At 44.6% G+C, this 24663-nt stretch overlaps 1 protein-coding gene and 1 non-coding gene across 2 annotated transcripts in view; both read right to left on the reverse strand.

The window, feature by feature from the left end:
• LOC126483783 (tensin) overlaps positions 1-24663 on the reverse strand; it is a 512889-nt gene that overhangs the window by 325379 nt on the left and 162847 nt on the right. Inside the window, exon 6 of the mRNA XM_050106942.1 lies at positions 17146-17346. Coding sequence (XP_049962899.1) covers positions 17146-17346 — 201 coding nt within the window. The remainder of the gene's footprint in view (positions 1-17145; positions 17347-24663) is intronic.
• On the reverse strand, positions 1350-1466 carry LOC126485620 (U5 spliceosomal RNA). The gene has a single exon (XR_007588046.1). It is a non-coding gene; the product is annotated as a U5 spliceosomal RNA (small nuclear RNA).

Below are 24663 nucleotides of genomic sequence, written 5' to 3' on the forward strand. Positions count from 1 at the left end.
CTGAGGTCATCAGTCCCCTAGAACTTAGAACTACTTAAACCTAACTAACCTAAGGACATCACACACATCCATGCCCGAGGCAGGATTCGAACCTGCGACCGTAGAAGCAGCGCGGTTCCGAACTGAAGCGCCTAGAACCGCTCGGCTACAGTGGCCGACAAGAACGGGGACAGCTTGCTTAGAAGAAGTCTTGTGTACGCTGTTCTGCTGCCTCAGCAAATTGTATGAAATGAATACTAGTGTAAAATTAGTCCACTAGAGTTACTTTTTTATGTTTAAATTACTGCCACTGCTTTCGATCAATGGCTCATCCGCAAACGGTATACAGATACAATCAAGCTATTGTAAGTACGTATGTCTGTACATATGAGTTTATAATTTTTGGTTGTATTAAATTTTTTTATTTACGTTAAATATTATTTTTCAAATAAGATCTACTTTTCTTTTTTCATATTGTTGCACGATTGTTATATTATCAATGCATGTGTTGAACTTGTATCTTTGTTGAAAATCGATTTATGTTTTTTGTTTTAAGTTCTGTTTGTTAGACGGCCAGAGTAGCCGAGCGGTTCTAGGCGCTACAGTCTGGAATCGCGCGACCGCTGCGGTGGCAGGTTCGAATCCTGCCCCTGGGCATGGATGTGTGTGTTGTCCTTAGGTTAGTTTGGTTTAATTAGTTCTAAGTTCTAGGGGACTGATGACCTCAGAAGTTAAGTCCCATAGTGCTGAGAGCCATTTGACACATTTTTTTGTTTGTTTGTTAGTTGACGATGTTATTCGGATTTTTTGCCAAACGCGAGTGAATTTTATATCCTCCAAGACGCCCATGTAGCTTCCTTTCTCGGCTCGATGAACAGCTGAAAGATTGGTGCTTACGTCTACTATCGACTGTCGATTTTCAAGAAAATGTATATTAAAGGGGGAGAGACTGTTTTTGCTTTGTTTATATGTTCTTTGTATCTGGCAGTAAATTTTCGTCTTATTTGTCCGATGTAAAAACCTGTCAAACACAGTTCAGAACGAAAACAGTCATAAATTTTACATGCAATGTAAATAGACTTCCGTCAAAGACATAAATTTAGTAACCAACCCCATAGAAGGGTGGACCATTTTTTTGACACACACGTCGATAAAATAACAAACATTCACAAATATGATAAAACAAAAGAAGGTCACATTTGAAAAATAGCATTTAAGATAGTATACGATAAGTAAACAAATTATAACATAACCATAAACTATGAATTCATTTGCACAGAGAAATAGATATAGGTATTTATAATAGCTTGGTAGTACGTACACGCCGTTTGAGGATGAGCCTCTGCTTAAAATCAGTAGCAATAAATTAAACATAAAAAAATCAGCTCTGGTGGATTAATAGTTATAGACTCATTTAAGGCTCCCCTCCACGGAAATCTTGAGTAAAAGGCGCCAAGATTTATTCGTCTTGAAGGGAAGACCGTACAACAATCATATATATGAAATTCTTATGTAAAATTAGAAAAGAACAAGCTATTTGCAGGTTTTCTCACAATATAATACATTAAAATAGGCCAGCGTGACGCGTGAAATGGAGACACGCATGCTGTGGTCTACGTGTTAAAAAACAGACATATAGAGATGTGTACGTAAGCAGGGTGATGCAATGGTCAGCAATGAATCGGCCTTCTGAAGGACCGAAGTTCAAATTCCCGCTTGGCCACCATAGCTAAACGGCTAAACGGTTGCTTTGGAAAGGAGACTGTCGATCTGATCCCAGTTCATCCCAATCTGAAGCTGGGCTCTGGTTTTGATGACCTGGTCGTCAACGTGACGTTCAAACCTCTCACTCCCTCCTACACACGTCTCTCTTTCTCTCTCTCTACCTGCGTCTGTATGTAGCTTGAAAATACAGTAACTTGTTACTTTTTATCATTAGTACAGAATGGTTGTTTACAATATGGATGCGACTTCAAAACGAATGTAAACTGATGAACTATCTAGCCTAGTAGTCAACTACCATTAAACCACTGAAGTGCCATTTCAAACGTAGTTTATTAACACAATTCCGTAAACGTTTAGCTGTCGCCACATCATTTTCATATATGTTTTCTTTATTTTTTATTTTTGTAAAAGACCCACTTCCTAACTGTTGTGAATAGTAACTGACGACATGGATAATACAGTCAATTGCACGGCTCGCTGTCAGAGCGCCAGTCAGTAACTTAATCACCTTCTTCGTCATTGTGTCATCTTTTAACTCATGTTTAGTTAGGTACTTGTACGAAGAGCGGTCGATAAGTAATGCAACAACTTTTTTCTCGGCTAATTTCGGTTGAAAAAATACGTAATTTGTTGTTGGACATCGTGGAATATTCCCGCTTCAGCCCCTATAGTTGCACGAAGTTCCGAGAGGTGAAGGCGCTTTGAAAATGGCGTCTGTAACGGTGGTGCGTTCCAAGCAGAGTACCGTCACTGAGTTTCTTTTGGCGGAAAACCAGAGCAGCGCAGATATTCATAGGCGCTTGCAGACCTGGCAGTGAACAAAAGCACGGTGAGTCGTTGAGCGAGGCGTCTGTCATTATCGCAACAAGGTCGCGAAAACCTGTCCGATCCCTCGCGTGCCGGCCGGCCACACACAGCTGTGACTCACGATGTATTGACACGTGCGGACACTCTCATTCGACGTGATCGACGGATCACAATCAAACACTTCGGTGCTCAACAGCACATCTCTGTTGCTAGTGCGGACACAATCGTCCACCAGTTGGGGTAATCACAGGTATGTCACCGCTGGTGTCCTCACCACCAAACAGAAGATCATAAAAAGCAATCAAGGATCACCTGTGAGGAATCTCTTGCGCGTTACGAGGCTGATAGTGACATTTTCTTGTAAAATATCGTCACAGGCCACGAAGCATGGTTCATCACTTCGAACTGGAAACAAAACGGCAATCCGTGGAGAGCACCGCACTACCTCTCCTCCGGAGAAAAAGTACGGAGCCGCACCCTCGGCCGGTTAATGGATGGAGACGATGTCTTGGGGCTCTGAAAGGATTGTTCTGGTGCAACTCTGTGCTGCCCTGAGGAAACTGAAGAAACGACTTCAGCGTGCTAGTCGCGATAAAAATGCAAACGAACTTCTCTTTCACCATGGTAATGCAAGGCCTCACACAAGTCTGTACACCCGAGAGGAGCTCACAAAAGTTCACTGGACTGTCCATCATTCCGCGCCTTCTGACTTCCAATTGTTTGGCCCAATGATGGATGCATTGCGCTGGTAGCAGTACGTGGATGATGGCGAGGTTATTGACGGAGCGAGACGTCGGCTCCGACATCGGCCAGTGCAGTGGTACCACGAGGGCATCATGACCCTCCCACTAAGGGGGCGTAAGACCATCGCAATGGACGGAGATTATGCTGAAAGAAGGGGGTTTGTAGGCAAAAGAGTGGAGAATAATATAGTGTACTGGAATCCGCAGTAAAACCAACATACCTTCAAAATAAAATGCGTTGCATTACTTATTGAACACTCCTGGTAACTCGAAACAATATGAATGATGGAACTGGTACGGAAGGACGCTCTTCCCTCCCCCCCCCCCCCCCTCCAAATCCTCTCTACCTCACCCTCTCTTCACTCTCTTTCTCTCTCATATATTGTTGTGGTCTTCAGTCCTGAGACTGTTTTGATGCAGCTCTCCATGCTACTGTATCCTGTGCAAGCTTCTTCATCTCCCAGTACCTACTGCAACCTAAATCCCTCTGAATCTGCTTAGTGTATTCATCCCTTGTTCTCCCTCTACGATTTTTACCCTCCACGCTGCCCTCCAATACTAAATTGGTGATCCCTTAATGCCTCAGAACATGTCCTACCAACCGATCCCTTCTTCTAGTCAAGTTGTGCCACAAACTCCTCCTCAATCCTATTCAGTACCTCCTCATTAGTTATGTGATCTACCCATCTAATCTTCACCATTCTTCTGTAGCACCACATTTCGAAAGCTTTTAATCTCTTCTTGTCCACACTATTTATCGTCCATGTTTCACTTCCATACATGCTACACTCCTTACAAATACTTTCAGAAATGACTTCCTGACACTTAAATCTGTACTGAATGTTAACAAATTTCTCTTCTTCAGAAACGCTTTCCTTATCATTGCCAGTCTACATCTTATATCCTCTCTGCTTCGACCATCATCAGTTATTTTGCTCCCCAAATAGCAAAACTCCTTTACTACTTTAAGTGTCTCATTTCCTAATCTAATTCCCTCAGCATAGGTTAAAGTTAGATATAGTCGGAATTAGCGAAGTTCGGTGGCATATATATGTGAGGGGTGGATTTTGACGGGAAGTGAGGCAGAAAAGAATGGAGGACGAGGTGTGTGGGGGTGTGGTTATGGGGAGGAACTTTTGATATTTAGCTAGCAATACACTATACTTGTGTAGACTGGTAAACTAATGGAGACTTACTAAATAAAATTTAGAATAAAAGGGTGTTATGCACAACGTGAATAAAAGAAGGTGCCAATCGATACGACACATGCTAAGGCATACAGTAACTGTCGATTTGATGTAGGTACGAAGTTTGAGTGGTTAAAATTGCAGAGCCAGACCACGGCGTGACTCCAGTAAGCAGGATGAAATGGACATAGGTTGCATAGATACACAGATATGAAAAGCTTTGTATGGGATACACTAGTGTGATGTGTTGCATCAGGTCTTTGCAGTGAAGACCACTACAACAACGTTATTGTAACTGATTTAAAAATACGCAATTTCCGGAAAAACTATTAAGTGTCTTCATTTTATCCATTGTTTTTCAGTGTTTCGTTTGCGACTGTTTTACTTTCGTAAAATGAAGAACAAACCGCCTTCAGTCACAAGTTGCGTTTATTTACTGCACCATGCATTTCGAGCCCTGGAGGCTCGTCTTAGGTGCTTTTAAGTGATTTACATCAGGTTTTTTTAGTTGTTTGCCTGCTGATATTACATTTTTGTGTTACCACATGGTATATTGTAGATATAACGCTGTTAAACGTATATCTACAATATACCATGTGGTAACACAAAAATGTAATATCAACAGGCAAACAACTAAAAAAACCTGATGTAAATCACTAAAAAGCACCTGAAGATGAGCCCCTTGGGCTCGAAATGCATAGTGCAGTAAATAGACGCAACTTGTGACTGAAGGCGGTTTGTTCTTCATTTTATTAAATGTCTTTTAAAAGGTATGATCTGTTCGTTTTATCGAAGTGTTTCCGGTTGATAATGACAGACTTCATCTTGTAAGGATCGATGGGAAAGAACTCATCTCAGACTGAAGGAGGAGACACGAAAGCTCTAAAGAGAGGAAGAGGTCACTTGGTCGTGCAGGAGGAGGAAGCGGTTGGCAGCGAGACGAGGAAATTCCGGCGGAGAGCGGAGGATGGTGGTTAGAGGCGGGCCTCGGGTCTCGCCCGAGGCGGGGGCGTTAATGGCGGCCGGGCCTGCATAATGCCTCCCCAGGGGCGCGGCTGCCGGCCGGCCGTGGCTCCATTAGGCCCTGCAGTCTGTCTGGCCCGGCGCAGCTCTGCTCGGAGCGCGGGTCGCTCGCGAGTCCCCGAGGAGCCGTAGTCGCGGGCCAAATCAGACGCACGACCTAGAGCTCCGAGTAAATATCACTTCAGCGTCGCACTAATCTTTCCTCCTGTGTTCCTCTGACCAAGAGAGATTCGTCGCTCTTCATCTTTACTGAGAGAACAGTACCTTAGACACTGTTAATGTAGCGTGCGACTTCGTAAGCAACAGTAAGGAGAGGTGAGCTACACAGTGGTACAGCAGCCGTGGGAAATCTGGACAGGTGTAGATAAGATAAGCGAACAAGTTAACCACTGTAAACAGAAGATTTGCTAAACGTGCATTTCTCGAAGTAAAAAAAGGCTCCTTACAAATAATGCAGTAAGAAAGAGAGTCCTGCTGTCTCAATGTCAAGAAGGATCAAACACGAATGAAGGTGCCATAACATAATGGGGCAAGTGGAATGAGCAGCTGCCACTGGCCGTCCTACACTATGTGATCAAAAGTATCCGGACACCTGGCTCAAAATGACTTACAAGTTCGTGGCGCCCTCCAACGGTAATGCTGGAATTCAGTATGGTGTTGGCCCACCCTTAGCCTTGATGACATCGTCCACTCTCGAAGGCATACGTTCAATCAAGTGCTGGAAGGTTTCTTTGGGAATGGCAGCCCATTCTTCACCGAGTGCTGCACTGAGGAGAGGTATCGATGTCGGTCGGTGAGGCCTGGCACGAAGTCGGCGTTCCAAAACATCCCAGAGGTGTTCTGTAGCATTCAGATCAGGACTCTGTGCAGGCCAGTCCATTACAGGGATGTTGTTGTCGTGTAGCCACTCCACCACAGGCCGTGCATTATGAACAGGTGCTCGATCGTGTTGAAAGATGCAATCAGCATCCCCGAAATGCTTTTCCATAGTGGGAAGCAAGAAGGTGCTTAAAACATCAATGTAGGCCTGTGTTGTGATAGTGCCACGCTAAACAACAAGGGGTCCAAGCCCCCTCCATGAAAAACGGGACCAAACCAGAACACCACCGCCTCCGAATTTTATTTTTGGCACTACACCCGCTGGCAGATTACGTTCACAGGGCATTCGCCATACCCACACCCTGCCATTTCATCGCCACATTGTGCATCGTGATTCATCACTCCACACAACGTTTCTCCACTGTTCAATCGTCCAATGTTTACGCTCCTTACACCAAGCGAGGCGTCGTTTGGCATTTACCGGCGTGATGTGTGGCTTATGAGCAGCCCCTCGATCATGAAATCCAAGTTTTCTGATCTCCCGCCCAACTGACATAGTACTTGCAGTGGATCGTGATGCAGTTTGTAATTCCCGTGTGATGGTCTGGATAGATGTCTACCTGGCACACATTACGACGCTCTTCAACTGTCGGCGGTCTCTGTCAGTCAACAGACGAGGTCGGCCTTTACGCTTTTGTGCTGTACGTGTCCCTTCACGTTTCCACTTCACTGTCACATCGGAAAAGTGGACCTAGGGATGTTTAGGAGAGTGGAAAACTCGCGTACAGACGTATGACACAAGTGACATCCAATCACCTGACCACGTTCGAAGTCCGTGAGTTCCGCGGAGCGCCCCATTCTGCTCTCTCACGACGTCTAATGACTACTGAGGTCGCTGATATGGAGTACCTGGCAGTAGGTGGCAGCACAATGCACCTAATGAGAAAAACGTATGTTTTTGTGGGTGTCCGGATACTTTTGATCACATAGTGTATGTTGTTGTGGCAGAGGGCACTCGTAGCACAGAGCCGCTGGAGGCGTGGCCCATTGGGTGCGCCGGATCCCACATAACAACTGTCATTGTCTAATGGTAACTTGCTGTTCTGTTACCAATCTTGAGACGTTGTGGGGTGGTATCAATATGTGATACCACAGTTAATAACTGGCTATAGAAGAAACATATACTAGAGACTCATCTGGGAGTGATAGCATGCTGAAAATTAAAAACCAAGCGGCCACACGAGTATAGGACAAAAAAAGCTCGAAAACACAAGTGACGGTGCTGGCGATGTGTTATCAAAGTAGGGTATACAGGGTGTCCCAGGACGAATGGTCAATACTTACGTGTATGACAGAAACGATCATTGGTAGCAAAACAATTCGTATGGACTTATGCTGTATTCTGAATGGTTTCTGTGGCAGAATGCATTTAATGTACATTGTTATTTATTTTCCGTATTGTTAAATACATTCTTAGGTTTACACATGTACACATAAACGAGTTAGTAAACATTACAACATGCGTTTTACAAATTATCAATTGAAAATACGTATTCTTGACATATTAATCTCTACGCACTGTCGTACATATCACTACAGCGTTGTACAGTTCACAATAATTGGTCGAATATCCTATCGTCATCTTCAGTGCATTTGCGAAATCTTGGGAGAATATGTTGTGTTACTTGTCTCATTACCTCTGCAAGCTCCCTAATGACGACAGCAGCGTCCATAATGCGACCAGACAATTCATCTCGCGTATTCACCTTCCGTCTGAAATTCTCAGATGATGTCCAACCCCCCCCCCCCCCCCACACACACACAAATCGGATGGCGTAAGGTCTCTTGATTTTGGTGGCAAATTAATTTTACTACCATGACCATTCCCAACAATTACGAGAAGTTCAAAATGGTTCAAATGGCTCTGAGCACTATGGGACTCAACATCTTAGGTCATAAGTCCCCTAGAACTTAGAACTACTTAAACCTAACTAACCTAAGGACATCACACACACCCATGCCCGAGGCAGGATTCGAACCTGCGACCGTAGCAGTCCCGCGGTTCCGGACTGCAGCGCCAGAACCGCACGGCCACCGCGGCCGGCAATTACGATAAGTGCGACTGAAATGTTCACTCACATGTCTGGTAAAATGTGGGGTAGTTCTGTCATGCTAGAAGTGCGTTGCTAGAAACACATCCAGACATGTCTAAGCTGATCATCGTGGCGCAATTCGAGCGGGACTCACCACTGAAGGAAATGTACTCCAGTGAGTGACATTACAGGCCGAAGACGTGTCTAGACAGGTCCCGCGCAGCAGCGGGATGCTTACCTTACTGTCGCCCGACAGGAACTCCTTTGGTTATCATCTGTGGCACTCTTACAACACAGCAGTACGTTGATGATACTCTACGACATGTTTACTTGCCCTCCGTGGCAAGTCACCCCCGCTTACATTTCAGCAAGACAATGCCCGCCCGCACATAGCGAGACTTTCTACTGCTTGTCTTCGCCATATCTCTCCACAATTGAGAACATTTGGAGCACTATGGGCAGCTCTCTCCAACCATATCGGTATGCTAACGATCTTAGGCACCAGTAGGGCAGAATTGGGCAAGATATCCTCAAGAAGACGTACAACAACTCTCTGAATTAATGCCACGCCGAACAGCTGCTTGCGTAAAGGACAGAGTTGGACCAACGCGTTACTGTCGGGCTCAATTTATAAAGGTCTTTCTCTTGACTAAATTATCAAATTTTTCTGAGGTTGTAGCAGTTTGTTTGTACATGTACATCATATTTAACGATTTCCGACCCATTCGGACAATACCTTCATGGTGCGTACATATGTGTATAGGGTAATTCCGTAATATGACAGACTTTCATGGCTGATGGAGAAGTGTAAATATATCAATCTGAGGCAAGGGACTCTGGTTCGGAAACGACGGAGTCGAAAGTTTTAAGAGAAAATCGTTCTGATACCTCTGACATTGGAAACAGAGACACACTGGCACGGTTCCCGTAACACATTCTGCTTGTTATTGGTCAGCGCTTGGTGTTCAGGCATAATGGAGCGCCAGCTCACTTTTGGCTAAGGGTTCGTTAAGAACTGGACCAGAAATTCCCCGAAAATTGAATAGGCAGAGGAGGTCCTGTTTGATGGCCAGAACCTCCATCTGATCGCACCCCGCTTGATTTCCTCATGTGCAGCCATGTGAAAAGTCTTTCTGTACGTCTGACGATGCTGAAAGTGATCTAGTGGCAAGAATTCTCACTGCGTGAGGCACTGCTCAGATGACACGGGGCATATTAGAAGGGATACGACAGAGCTTGCGCGACGATGCCACGCCTGAACTGACGCTGGGGTATACCATTTTGATCGACTGTTGTAAATTTAGTAGTTCGTGAAACTTGTCCAGGTAAATGGATTTCATTATTACTGTGGGATATTCGATTTCACTGGCATCGACTTACTTGCGTCGTTACTAACCCATCAACAGGGGAAACTGTCTGGGGTGTTGGGGAGTGTTCAGCGGGAATTCTGTACCTCATGCGCAGGATTCGGAAGTTGGAGTCCTTAGTTTGAGCGCTGCGTGGGGTTAAGTCAGAACTTCTGTCGACTTCCGCTTATACATACCTTTCGGGTCGGTCTTTTTCGGACTAGGGTCGCTTACCTCATAGTGATACATTTATTTTTGCCGGCCGAAGTGGCCGTGCGGTTAAAGGCGCTACAGTCTGGAACCGCAAGACCGCTACGGTCGCAGGTTCGAATCCTGCCTCGGGCATGGATGTTTGTGATGTCCTTAGGTTAGTTAGGTTTAACTAGTTCTAAGTTCTAGGGGACTAATGACCTCAGCAGTTGAGTCCCATAGTGCTCAGAGCCATTTGCACCATTTATTTTTGTCCATAATCTCTCAAAGATTTTAACGTCATCACGGAATCACACTGTTTACGCAAACACACGCACTCAAGCCAAATAACTTCAGTTTTCGGATGGCGATGCGTTTACTGTATTCGATCAGAATTTAGGAAATCAGAATATACAATCTAGTTTGTAATTGAATTATGTGCTGTAATTCCACATCGAAGAACCTCAAAGCAAGCGACAAAAAATTCCTGAATGGGAATAGAAGAGTAGCGGGAACAGATAGTAGTGCTTAGGCTCGCTATCGTCGTGTCGAACTTGAGGATGATGTACAAGAATTGTTGAATAGAACTGTCAACCTACTATATACGTAATTAGGCTTGAAGAAAAATAACGATTTGTTGAAAGTATTTAACAGTAGTGGAAAGCAGAACAGCAACTTGCCAATTACCAGAATTGTGTACGGCACTGTAGCAGAACTAGTGAAAGAACTGTTGCACCTAAGAAGCGTTAAGAACACTAGGTGTAGCTAGTAGTGAAGTCATCAGAAGCAAATCGACGTAAGCGAAGAACACTTTCTTGAAGAAAATAGCTCTATCGGTGTTATTAATTATTAATGAATTAGTTTATCAGGCACAGAGGAAATTGTACGGGACCGAAATGTGGACATGGGACAGTTGTTGACGGAGGAATCGAAACGTGATGGTTCAGAAATAGGAACAAAAATTGAGTGGAAAATAAAGTATGAAACGAAAAGCTGTGGAAAGAATAAGTGAAGAAAGAGATTTGCAGAGAGGCTCCACCAGAAGGAAGAAAAGGTCAATCAGGCTTCCATGACTATTTAATTGGAACCAGGAGTGATAGCTGAGAGAAGAATCTGTACTTACACTATTATAAAATGTGGAACAGACATTGATCTAGGATACTGAGTGTAGTAGTAATATAGGAAATGAAACTAAAAACACAACAGCGTGAGTGTAGTGTGTCTCTAGAAGTCAGAGATACCGCAAAGTGAAAGGTAGCGGGCCAGCGACGCGAACGCAGACACGATGTGTTATTACTGGGAAGCCGCGCGTCTATAACAGGATAAGCCGCGGCGCAGAATTAGCACGCTGGCCGCGGTAATTCGCAATTTAATCTGCTATGTCATCGTCCGGAATAATTGCCGATTCCAGCACGGAATGCCGAGGATTACTTGGAATAATTGATTACGCACTGCGTGGAAACGGGAAATTGCTCAGTGACGTAATTCGGTTTCGGCACAAGGGAAATGAACGCAGTATTACGCTGCTAGCGGCCAGACACCGTGGCGGAAGTCGCTGCACCATAGCCGTACACGGGACGGATTCGGCAGAGCAGTTATTCCATCCTAAAATCTCAACATTGGCTCTTTAATAGAGCCAACAATATCAGTCTAAACTTGCATCAACTTACATATTCTGCAAACGACCGTGAAGTACATGGGAAACGATGCTTAGCATTGTATCAGTTGCTAAGGATTCTTCTGGCTCGAATTGCGTTTGAACCGCATCAAGAATACATGCTCAAATGCCTCCGGGCGAGCTAGACTGAAGAGCCAAAGCAACTGGTACACCTGCCTAATATCGCGGAGAGTCTCCGCGAGCACGCAGAAGTGCCGCATCACGACGTGGCATGGACTCGACTAATGTCTGAAATAGTGCTGGAGGGAACTGATACTATGGAACCCCTAGAGCTGTCCATAAATCAGAAAGGGGGTCAGATCTCTTCTGAACAGTACGTTCATCATCAGAGATATGCTCAATAATGTTCATGTCTGGGGAATTTGGTGGCCAGCGGAAGTGTTTAAACTCAGAAGAGTGTTCCTGGAGCGACTCTGTAGCAATTCTGGGCGTGTGGGATGTCGCATTTTCCTGCAGGAATTGCCCAAATCTTTCGGAATGCACAAAGGACATGAATGGATGCAGGTGATCAGACATGGTGTTTACGCACGTGTCACCTGTCATAGTCATATCTAGACATATCAGGGAACCTATATTACTCAGACTACACACTTTCCTTACCATTACAAAGCCTCCAACTGCTTGAACAGTCCCCTGCTGACATGCATGGTGGAGGATTATAACATACTGACATATGGCTCCAAAAGCATCATCAACAGCTGTTATTTTTAGAAAATCTAACCATTAAATTCATGGTCCCACTGTAATTTAATCATTACTTAATTAGTGATTAGAGGCTACAAGCTATTCTCTGGTTCGGTTTCAACTTTAAAATTTCTAGATTTAATATAACTCCAACGCAACTTATAAGATCACTAATGAACTGTATGTAAATCAGTCAGAAAATCAGATTTTTTTTTATTCACAGCCTGAAATGACTAAATTTGATAATACGTGAAATTCGCCAATATTTGTCCTAATCATTCTTCTTCTTCTCCTTGTTCTTCTTATGATTGTTATGTTATTATTATTGTCGTATGATGTTACAGAATATACACATACACATTCGCAATGAAATTACGAGGTAATGTATAACTTTGACAATCAGATCACAGCACTTGGTGTCAATTTGTGTAAGTCTTTCAGACCTCCTTTAAAAGCACCGAGTGAGCAGTTCTTCCCGATCGTCTGTTCTAATGTGATTATTACGTAACAGTCTAATAACTAGTAAAGGAGTAAACATACTTCCGGCTGTAATGAAAAATTCTCTTAAGAAAGTTCGTTATAACTGTGAACTTAAATTCACTAGCTGAAGCTTGTGTATTAAAGTTTTCTTTTCTGTTTGGAATTTTAGCGCGGTTTTGGTAAGCTGAAAGCTACGCAGTATCAGAAGTTCGTAACCGAAGAAAACTACTTCAGTCACTTCCTATTAACACTGCTCTACCAGCTAAAATATGCGTTAATTCAGACACTCGGGTTAATTAAAATTGTTGTGGCGAAAGAATATTCGGAGTTAACTGGCACCGCCTGTGAGTTAAGAGATAATATTGCAGCAAGGTCTATCATTACTGCCAGTTGGTACAGTTTTATCCGCTACAGGGAGAACACTTTTATTTATATGTAATCATACTCTTTGCGAAACGAGCCACGACGATACATAAAGGGATTATGGAATAGAAGGCAGCAATAGGACACATTACTTTACACAGCATCAACGTGTAAGTAGGCTTACTGCTACAGCGGTGACAGTTTTATCTCTGTAACATAGTACTCTTACTAAAAGCTTTTTTCCTGTGCTGTAATAAATACTCTGAGTTTAGCACTTCGAGTTTCAGAGTTGCGCACAGCTGCTTAGGGTGTAATTCATATTGTCCTGCGTGATCAGTATTGAGAATTTTCCTGAGCAACTTAAATGCGGAAGTCGAGCGAAGCTTCGCATGTGCAGTCCGTAGCAAACAGCACTCGACAACGGACCGCATATTTCTCTCTGCAGCGGTGTGTACACCGTTATTTAAACGTCCTGGGAGGTTAAAACTGAGTGCCGGAAAGGGACGGGATACAGAAATCGTGCCCTCGCAGCTTCAATTCTGCCAGTGCCTCTCACCCGCTCTTCAAACTTCACAGAAGCTTTCCTACAAACTTTTATGGAAGAAAGGATTTCACGGAGAAATGGCTTACCTGACAAAGTGGGAGCGAGTACGGTACTTGCTTCCACATAGCGAAGCTGTCGTTGCCACCTTTTGTAACGATCGTTACTGAACTGTAGAAAAGTTCTTTCGGTGTTACTGCGAACGACACTCTAGCGTCAGTCGAGTCTGCCCCCTCGATATTTCGGAACGGCAGTGATTAAAAGTACAGCGGTACAATGCCAGATATGATCGGTAGAGAATAATGGTAATTTCTTCTCGTGTCCATCTCTAGTCACATAGAAATTCTGCAACGTTAAACTCTAACATCAATTTCTTCCTTTCTTCAGTTTATAGCCCCCCCCCCCCTCCCTCCAACTTCGAAAATGTGATGACAATTTTTGGTGAAATTAAGCTGTTCCAGTGCATATCTTCAGTCCCAACAAAGCGAGGTTTTGGACCATTAAACGTTTGTAGTTTAATTTTTTGGAAGGTGCCTAACTGGAAAGGCTTGAATTGGTACTTGGAATATTTCTGTGGTTAACATAAATGCAGAATACAATGATCAACTAGTCTGATACTAGAACTAGTAGACGAAGTCTGGTGAGAGGACCTCCCATGTATACCGTAACAAAAATGATGACGTAGGTGTATACACAGCACAGTAGTTCTACTTTATGGGAAGAGACAACCCTGAAATTGACGCACCCGTCTCTGATCACTATTCGTGCAATAAGAAAATAAAAATGCTTTTACTGGGGGTATACTGAATAGGAACCAAAGTCTAATGAAGTGCAATGCATTTCTCAGTTAACTGATAAGCTTTACGCCCAAGTAATACGATAAAAAAGTGGACTAATTAATTATCAGTGGAGTGCCGTTGTAGTTATAATACCATAAAGGGCAATTAGAATAAAGAATCTGGTTTAGATCAAACTGCATTCGTTACAATATATCAGCAGTCTAAGAAATATGACAAATTCTTTACATGCGTATACGCGTAATTTCTCTAATCCCTGTAACGAAAGCAGACAAATGCAAACATAATCAGCATTCAAATAAGGAGAACTATTTTGTTTGGTTTGTAGATAATTACCTCAAGTTTTGCATCAGCTTATTATCATGTTCCATGATTCGTTATAAATTCATGAATCCACCAAGACCTAAAAATTGAAACTGTTTCAGAGGAGGTCCGCTCCATATCTGAAAGGTTTTAAAGTAAACTTCTGTACTAGACCAACACAAGAATCCATCAGTTACACGCATATGACAGCCACGACCAGCAAAAACAAACTTTATATGTGTAGTGCCTGTTGTTTCGACCTCTAGCGGGAATCAGCGTGAGGCTGCGAGCAATGATGGTAATGGACAGGGGACGATGACGTGTGTGACAAGATGGGAATTTGCGTTGAACGTAAAGCGTGTTTGACAGCTGAAGCGAAACAAGTGACAGAACCATACGGACCGATTCTTTGTGAAGATGTGCCCAGCCCCAATGGCAGGATAGAAGTACATCTTGTGTGGCTAGTAGCGGCGGGTGCAGTGCCTAATGTTGGTTCGGCAAGGACGGCAGTATTTATGATTTAATTTTGTTCTATTTGTTTGGATATTTTTTTACTCTTAGACTGGCACAATTGTACGAATAAAGATGTCTTGTTTAACCTGCCTTTCAGCTCAAGAAGCAAAAAAGCTGTTAGGGCGACAGCTCACGTAAAGCGGGAAATCCGTGTTCGAGTACAGATCCGGCACAAATTTTCACTTGCCGCCACTGAATAAACAATGAATGTATTTCAGTGCCTGATTGAGGCTAATGTTGAAATTTCAGTTTCGTCACACAAACATAAACGTCCAAAGCTGGTACTGCTACCATATCAATAATGGAAAATGAGGCTGACATACAGAACAATAATCAAATATTCATGTATGTTGCAGTTCAAACAGCGTTCACGCTATAATATGTTCTTTTTTGTAGTAACTAAGCATATTATACAAGATATCTCCTGATTTAACATGTGATGTCTTTCTGTTGGGATATTTCAAATTTCATGTGCAAGCGGACAAACCAGGACGGAGTCTAGGGTTCAAGCCCGACAATGAGTGCGCAATTTCAGAAGTAGACGCGCAAGTGTGGCCAAAAGTTACGGAAAATTTCATCGAGAGAATGCGACAGTGACAGTTATTATTTATATAAATGATATTCCTTCTAGTATTAGAGGTGATTCAAAAATATTTCTGTTTGCTGATGACACCAGCTTGGTAGTGAAGTATCTTGTGTGTAATATTGAAACAGTAACAAATAATGTAGTTCATGAAATAAGTTCGTGGCTTGTGGAAAATAATTTGATGCTAAATCACAGTAATACTCAGTTTTTACAGTTTATAACTCACAATTCAACAAGAACCGTTATTTTGATCAGACAGAATGGGCATATTATAAGCGAGACGGAACAGTTCAAGTTCCTAGGCGTTCGGATAGATAGTAAGCTGTTGTGGAAAGCCCATGTTCAGGATCTCGTTCAGAAACTAAATGCTGCTTCATTTACCATTAGAACAGTATCTGAAATAAGTGACACTTCAACACGAAAAGTAGTCTACTTCGCATATTTTCATACGCTTATCTCATATGGTATTATTTTTTGGGCTAATTCTTCTGATTCAAAAAGGGTATTTTTGGCTCAAAAACGGGCTGTTCGAGGTATGTGTGGTGTAAGTTCGAGAACCTCTTGTCGGCCCCTATTCAATAGTCTGGGAATTCTGACATTGCCCTCACAGTGTATATTTTCTTTAATGTCGTTTTTTGTTAGCAATATTAGCCTACTCCCAAGAGCTAGCAGCTTTCACTCAGTTAATACTAGGCAGAAATCCAATCTGCATGTGGAATGCACTTCCTTGACTCTTGTGCAGAAAGGAGTGCAGTATTCTGCTGCATCCATTTTCAGTGAGCTACCACAAGAACTCAAAAATCTTAGCAGTAGCCCAAACACTTCCTCATGGCTCACTCCTATTCTGTCGAGGAGCTCCTGGAAGAGCTGAAAAATTAAGCAAATTCCAGTGTTACATTCTCGATTTTCTTTATTTAAACTAACGACTTGTCGCCTGAATACGTTTCTCGTATTTCATTTTATCTGTTTCTACTATCGTGTTATAATTTCATGTATTGACTCGTTCCATGACGATGGAGACTTCTTAATTTGATCCCACGGAACAATGAAATAAATAAATAAAAATAAATAAAAACAAGGTGTGCCTGCAAAGTGGTAGGGGACTTTCGAGTAATATCGTATTTCATACGTCACCAGGTAGCATACAATCCAATAACATGCACATTACTTAATTTCATCGATAAATTTGCTTGTTATTACGGACTCAGAAGTTGTGTTCTTTATGACGCAGTGTAGTTTGGATGAATCGCAGCACGACGACGGCAGCAGAGTTGCGCGCAGGCACCTACCTTGTCCGTCGTCGGCGTCGCTGTCGGAGTCCTCGACGGGCGACTCGAGCAGGCTGACGTTCTCGAAGCTGTCCCAGCGCGTCACCGGGTCCTCCGAGTTGTCGACGGGCACTGCGGGGGTGGGCGCCGGTGACGGCAGGCGTACCTCGGGCGTCGCCGAGAAGTGCAGCTCCACAGCGCCGTCCAGAGGGAACCTCAGGTCTGCCGGGAAAACAGCGGTCAGCCAGTTAATGGGCTGCAATAAAATGGTTCACATGGCTCTGAGCACTATGGGACTTAACTTCTGACGTCATCAGTCCCCTAGAACTTAGAACTACTTAAACCTAACTAACCTACCGACATCACACACATCCATGCCCGAGGCAGGATTCGAACCTTCGACCGTAGCGGTCGCGTGGTTCCAGACTGAAGCGCCTAGAACCGCTCGGCCACCCCGGCCGGCTAACCGGCTGCATCGCTAACATCTAAATCTACATGTAAACTCTGCAAATCACAGTTAGGTGCCTGGCGGAGGGTTCATCGAAACACCTTTATAATAATTCTCTATTATTCCAGTCTCGAACAGTTCGCGGAAGAAACGAGCTCTGATTTCTATTATTTTATTATGATGATCATTTCTCCCTATGTAGGTCGACGTTAATAAAATATTTTCGCATTCTAAGGAGAGAGCGGGCGATTGAAATTTCGTGAGAAGATTCCTCAGCAACGAAAAACGCCTTTGAAACTTCCTGGCAGATTAAAACTGTGTGCCGGACCGAGACTCGAACTCGGGACCTTTGCCTTTCCCGTACCTCGTCTCCTACCTTCCAAACTTTACAGAAGCTCTCCTGCGAACCTTGTAGAACTACCACTCCTGAAAGAAAGGATATTGCGGAGACATGGCTTAGCCACAGCCTGGGGGATGTTTCCAGAATGAGGTTTTCACTCTGCAGCGGACGGGGCGAGAGTCGTGCTTGGGTAGCTCAGTCGGTAGAGCACTTGCCCGCGAAAGGCAAAAGTCCCGAGTTCGAGTCTCGGTCCGGCACACAGTTTTAATCTGCCAGGACGTTTCATATCAGCGCACACTCCGCTGCAGAGTGAAAATCTCATTCTGAAAACATCCCCTAGGCTGTGGCTAAGCCATGTCTCCGCAGTATCCTTTCTTTCAGGAGTGGTAGTTCTACAAGGTTCGCAGCAGAGCTTCTGTAAAGTTTGGAAGGTAGGAGGCGAGGTACTGGCAGAAGTAAAGCTGTGAGGACGGGGCGTGAGTCGTGCTTGGGTATCTCAGTTGGTAGAGCACTTGCCCGCGAAAGGCAAAGGTCCCGAGTTCGAGTCTCGGTGCGGCACACAGTTTTAATCTGCCACGAAGTTTCATATCAGCGCACACTCCGCAGCAGAGTGAAAATCTCATTCTGGAAACCTTTACCATAATTCTCTATTATTCCAATCTCGAACAGTTCGCGGAAGAAACGAGCTCTGATTTCCCTAATTTTATCATGATGATCGTTTCTCCCTCTGTAGGTCGACATTAATAAAATATTTTCGCATTCTAAGGAGAGAGTTGGCGATTGAAATTTCGTGAGAAGATTCCTCAGCAACGAAAAACGCCTTTGTTTTAATTTGTCCATCCCACCTCCTGCATCATGTTAGTGATACTCTCTCCCCTATTAGTAACGCATGTTAGAAATGTATTCTGTGACAAATCTGAAATGCCCAATGATATAAATTTACGTGTGCAACGGTAAGAATGTGGTGGAAACTACGATCATCAGTTTTTGGACGAAAACTATGAAAACAAATACTCCAGACCGACATTTCCCGTAAGTCACATCCCAATTCAGTCTGTAACGGAACCATCAGGGTGAAAACTATTTAAACCGACAAACTCTGGGATGTTGTAGGGGACATCAAAACAAATATTTTTCCCTAATGTAATTTTTTCCTGTGAAGAGTATTTAAACCGGCAGAGGAAGGTTAAATTAATTAAATTAATGAAACCAACAAACACTCTGCCTCTGCCAGTCCACGTTTCTGGGGACCGTCGGTCCAGGAATCGACGCACACGATGACTGAAATGTGCCGGCGCCCCGTCATGTTGGAACCACATGCGTTGTCTTGTAGGGAGCGGGACGTTTTCCAGCAATTTTGACAGTGCTCTGGCGAGAAAATTCCAATAGTGCCTGCCATTTAATGGCCTAAGTAGCAGATACGGCCCAATTAAACAGTCCCCAACAACACCGGCCCACACATTACCGAAGAACCACACTTGATGAGCGCTAGTAACTGTGACATGTGGGTTACCCTCACTCCAAACATGCGAATTGTGCATGTTGAAGTCTCCATCAAGCCCGAACGTTGTTTCCTCGGTAAATAACACAGAGGATGGAAATGTAGGATGCATTTCACTCTGTTACAGGCACCACTGCGAAAACTGTGCTCTGGGTGGATAATCAACTGGTTCCAGGTTGTGGACACGCTGTAAGTGAAATGGACGTAACAATTGCTCTCGTAGGGCTGTTCATACATTCGTCTGATTCGTCCCCATGTTACGTGCAATTGCACGAGTGCTGATTGAAGGATGCCCCTTCACATGCTGGAAGACAGCTTCCACAAATTGCAGCGTTCTTACCGTGCGACGGCGTCCCTGTCTAAGTACTCTGCTAAATGACCCGGTCTCACGCAGACGTTGGTACACAGCAGCAAAGGTCGTATGATGCGGGATACGGCGATTAGGATATTGTTGTTGATAAACCCGCTGTGCAGCTCGTCCGTTGTGGGGCGCTACGTAGTACCAACCGTATCAGTGTACTCACTCCAGGTGTATCGCTCCATTAGTAAACAAAAAAAAAAAAAATGGTTCAAATGGCTGTGAGCACTATGGGACTTAACATCTATGGTCATCAGTCCCCTAGAACTTAGAACTACTTAAACCTAACTAACCTAAGGACATCACACACATCCATGCCCGAGGCAGGATTCGAACCTGCGACCGTAGCAGTCGCGCGGCTCCGGACTGAGCGCCTAGAACCGCTAGACCACTGCGGCCGGCATTAGTAAACAGAGACAATGCACTACTACACTGGTAGACAGCAGTTTCCTACAACTGAAGAGCGTAATACGCCCTCTAACAACTAAAGCTCGTAATACGGCCTCTAACAACTGAAGAGCGTAATACGGCCTCCACCGGTTTAAATAATCCCCATAGAAAAAAATGACATTAGGGAAAAATATTTGTTTTGATGTCCCCTACAATCTCCCAGAGTTTGTCGGTTTAAATACTTTTCACCCAGTATATTATTTATATTTTAGGACAACTAATCAATAAAAAACGCACCACATGTTCTAATGAAAGCCGTATCACGATGAATTGTAATGATTCGAAACCGGTAATGGTATCTTTTGAATAAAGGAACTTAAAGTAAATTTGTGGCTGGTTGCTGTCTCAATACCATCAACATTTGTATCACTGACAGTCCCAAGATCTAATGGCGAACTCGGTTATTCGAAGAAAATTAAAGTAAGTTCCTCTTCGAGCTACAACGACCAGAGACTATCGTTACAACGCACTCACGGCCAGTCGGAAAAGGCGGCTCAATCAAAAACGGCCGGGGGCGTTGCAAACAGCAACAGGATGCAGCAGTTATACGAAAAACGCCGTAATATTTTCGTCAATGTGCTCTCTAAGCACAAAAATGAATGGCATGCGCCCCGCTACACCACAAACCAGTGTCTGGAAACCGCAGAGAGAAAGAGATTCATGCGGGATGGAGTCATCCTTGTCTCTCCGATGGGTTGCGATTTAACACTGGGCGTCATGTGTTTACTTCGGAAGGTAGGCGACGCACGTGAGGTATTTGCCATTTCTGTGTGCTAAGCATTGCATTGCCTTACTGACGGACTTGTGGTGTGGGAAAGCTGAGCTCTGCCGAACATTTGAGTCATTGGAGACCCTTTCCTTCTTTTAAACAGCGATCCCCGTTCTAAGAAATCTCAAGTGAGGATTTCGTATGATGGTAATGAGGAAGATGGCTTGTTCTTATGAGCGGATTGCCCCTGTGATCGATCCTGAAGCCAGTTTTGCTCCATGTTTATTAAAATAATATCTCTGAGAATTATCAAACATAAATTGAAGGGAGAAATGAGAGAAGTATGTGTTATGAGATGAATCACTAAAAGTTCTATTTCTTTCTTAGACTTCAAGTCCAAAACAGAAAGGTTTTGTATCCATCTACTGTGACGGATGGTCCCGTTAAGATCTGTGCAAGTATCTCGAGGTCATCTTACATATAATTCTGATATAGAAAAAGCATGGAAATAAAGTAGCGAGAAACATACTAATTCAGTCTTAACACTGACAACAGACACATATCTGTATCGAGAGGGGCGTTTTAGTTTTACTGCACTTCGCCACCGAGTAGTGTCAGGGCATAACGTCAGGCAGTAAACATACTGGCAAGACTGAGTTTCTACACAAAATAACTGCGAAATTTGCCGGCAACAACGTAAAGTGCACAGTTTTCCGTTATGGGCCTGCAAAGAAACTGCCCTTATGCGTATGCAGCTGAAATTTGTCGTTGATGAACCACCTCCATCTCTGCTAATGTAGGCTATGTTATCTATGGGGCTGAATGAAACTAGAAAAGGAAAATATTTATGGATATTTCCGTCGATTCTTGGAGGAACATCGACGTACACTCCTGGAAATGGAAAAAAGAACACATTGACACCGGTGTGTCAGACCCACCATACTTGCTCCGGATACTGCGAGGGGGCTGTACAAGCAATGATCACACGCACGGCACAGCGGACACACCAGGAACCGCGGTGTTGGCCGTCGAATGGCGCTAGCTGCGCAGCATTTGTGCACCGCCGCCGTCAGTGTCAGCCAGTTTGCCGTGGCATACGGAGCTCCATCGCAGTCTTTAACACTGGTAGCATGCCGCGACAGCGTGGACGTGAACCGTATGTGCAGTTGACGGACTTTGAGCGAGGGCGTATAGTGGGCATGCGGGAGGCTGGGTGGACGTACCGCCGAATTGCTCAACACGTGGGGCGTGAGGTCTCCACAGTACATCGATGTTGTCGCCAGTGGTCGGCGGAAGGTGCACGTGCCCGTCGACCTGGGACCGGACCGCAGCGACGCACGGAAGCACGCCAAGACCGTAGGATCCTACGCAGTGCCGTAGGGGACTGCACCGCCACTTCCCAGCAAATTAGGGACACTGTTGCTCGTGGGGTATCGGCGAGGACCATTCGCAACCGTCTCCATGAAGCTGGGCTACGGTCCCGCACACCGTTAGGCCGTCTTCCGCTCACGCCCCAACATCGTGCAGCCCGCCTCCAGTGGTGTCGCGACAGGCGTGAATGGAGGGACGAATGGAGACGTGTCGTCTTCAGCGATGAGAGTCGCTTCTACCTTGGTGCCAATGATGGTCGTATGCGTGTTTGGCGCCGTGCAGGTGAGCGCCACAATCAGGACTGCATACGACCGAGGCACACAGGGCCAACACCCGGCATCATGGTGTGGGGAGCGATCTCCTACACTGGCCGTACACCACTGGTGATCGTCGAGGGGACACTGAATAGTGCACGGTACATCCAAACCGTCATCGAACCCATCGTTCTACCATTCCTAGACCGGCAAGGGAACTTGCTGTTCCAACAGGACAATGCACGTCCGCATGTATCCCGTGCCACCCAACGTGCTCTAGAAGGTGTAAGTCAACTACCCTGGCCAGCAAGATCTCCGGATCTGTCCCCCATTGAGCATGTTTGGGACTGGATGAAGCGTCGTCTCACGCGGTCTGCACGTCCAGCACGAACGCTGGTCCAACTGAGGCGCCAGGTGGAAATGGCATAGCAAGCCGTTCCACAGGACTACATCCAGCATCTCTACGATCGTCTCCATGGGAGAATAGCAGCCTGCATTGCTGCGAAAGGTGGATATACACTGTACTAGTGCCGACATTGTGCATGCTCTGTTGCCTGTGTCTATGTGCCTGTGGTTCTGTCAGTGTGATCATGTGATGTATCTGACCCCAGGAATGTGTCAATAAAGTTTCCCCTTCCTGGGACAATGAATTCACGGTGTTCTTATTTCAATTTCCAGGAGTGTATTAATAACTTGAATACAACGTATTAATCTTCCACAGTAATATTTATTAGTTCATTATGGAAGATGACAGTATATGAAGAATCAGAATTAGAGAGGGGTTCAAACACCATTTCAGAACGAGAGAGAGGCATTCCTGATAGGAAGTAATCCGTGAGGTAATATACTATGCTACGAAACACATTGATACCAAGAGAAATCTGAAAAATAAATCGATTCTGTACAGAAATATAATCACAAATGATTAAAAATAACCATCGATAAGGCGACAGAAGGCTGACATCAGAGTACTGTGCTCAAAAGACGCTACGTGAAGTAGGAGAACAAACGGTTCGCTAGACTGAGATATCTGAAGTGACATCCTAACATAGTTAAATGTGTTATTTCCTGGCTATTACGCATCTTTCTTGTACTTTAATGTTTCCTTTCACAATTGTGTACTAGCAACTACCGGTACTAAATTGTGAGTGGAACTGCCCTCTCTCCAAGGGAGCCCGATACTACGAATGGAACAACGCAAGGCAAGCGACTTCAGGCATACTTCCAAGTAGGAAGAGTGGTGGAAGGCGCTCTTTCAGAGCCAGTTAATTATCACAGCAATTAAAGTTAATTGCTTTATGTTCTTTCTGAGGGCGCGGTTGAAAGTGCCAGGTAAAGGGAAACGCTGGAAGTTGGCACGCAAACACGTTGATCTTTATCGGCAGCACGAGCAGTAGTAATAAACAGCCCCGACCGTAGAAAACGAAATAACTCCTATCACGCGACATTTTCATTCGTCGGTGGTGCGAATAAAAGTATGAAACGAAGGCTAAAAACAACGGAGGTATCATTACCTTACATTGCTGTCGATGGCAGTGGATAACCCTAAATAGGCATTTGTTTCACGCTGCCGTGTTTGCACGCAGTAGCGGGCGTTACACGCTCAGAAAGGAGACAAGAGCTATTCGCGATAAATGACGCAGAGAGATGATGTCACACTCCATCAAGCACGACAGTGGCGCCCCTAGCTCGCGCCATGCAACGACAGTTCCAGCCTTCTACATCACTCTGCACAACGCCCACTCACACAAGATAGTAGCTGTATTCGCTACAGTGGCCGCACAATTATTTAGTGAACACAACACGAGCTTAACGATTATCAGACAACCTCTGTGACTGGCTTCAGACTTCCTAGAAACTAAAAACAAACTAACACCCTCCGAAGTGGCCGTGAAGGCGCAAAGGTACCGACCAGCCGCCGTGTCATCCTCACCTCTTGGGCGTCACCGGATGCGAACACGGAGGGGCATGTGGTCAGCACACTTCTCTCCCGGCCGTTGTCAGTTTTCGTCACCGGTGTCATTAGTTCTCACTCAACTAGCTCCTCAATTGACCTCACAAGACTTGAGTGCATCCTCCCTACCAACAGAACTCAGCCGGCCAGGATG

The sequence above is a fragment of the Schistocerca serialis genome, chromosome 6 (genome assembly GCF_023864345.2).
Source record: "Schistocerca serialis cubense isolate TAMUIC-IGC-003099 chromosome 6, iqSchSeri2.2, whole genome shotgun sequence".
Lineage (NCBI taxonomy): Eukaryota > Metazoa > Arthropoda > Insecta > Orthoptera > Acrididae > Schistocerca > Schistocerca serialis.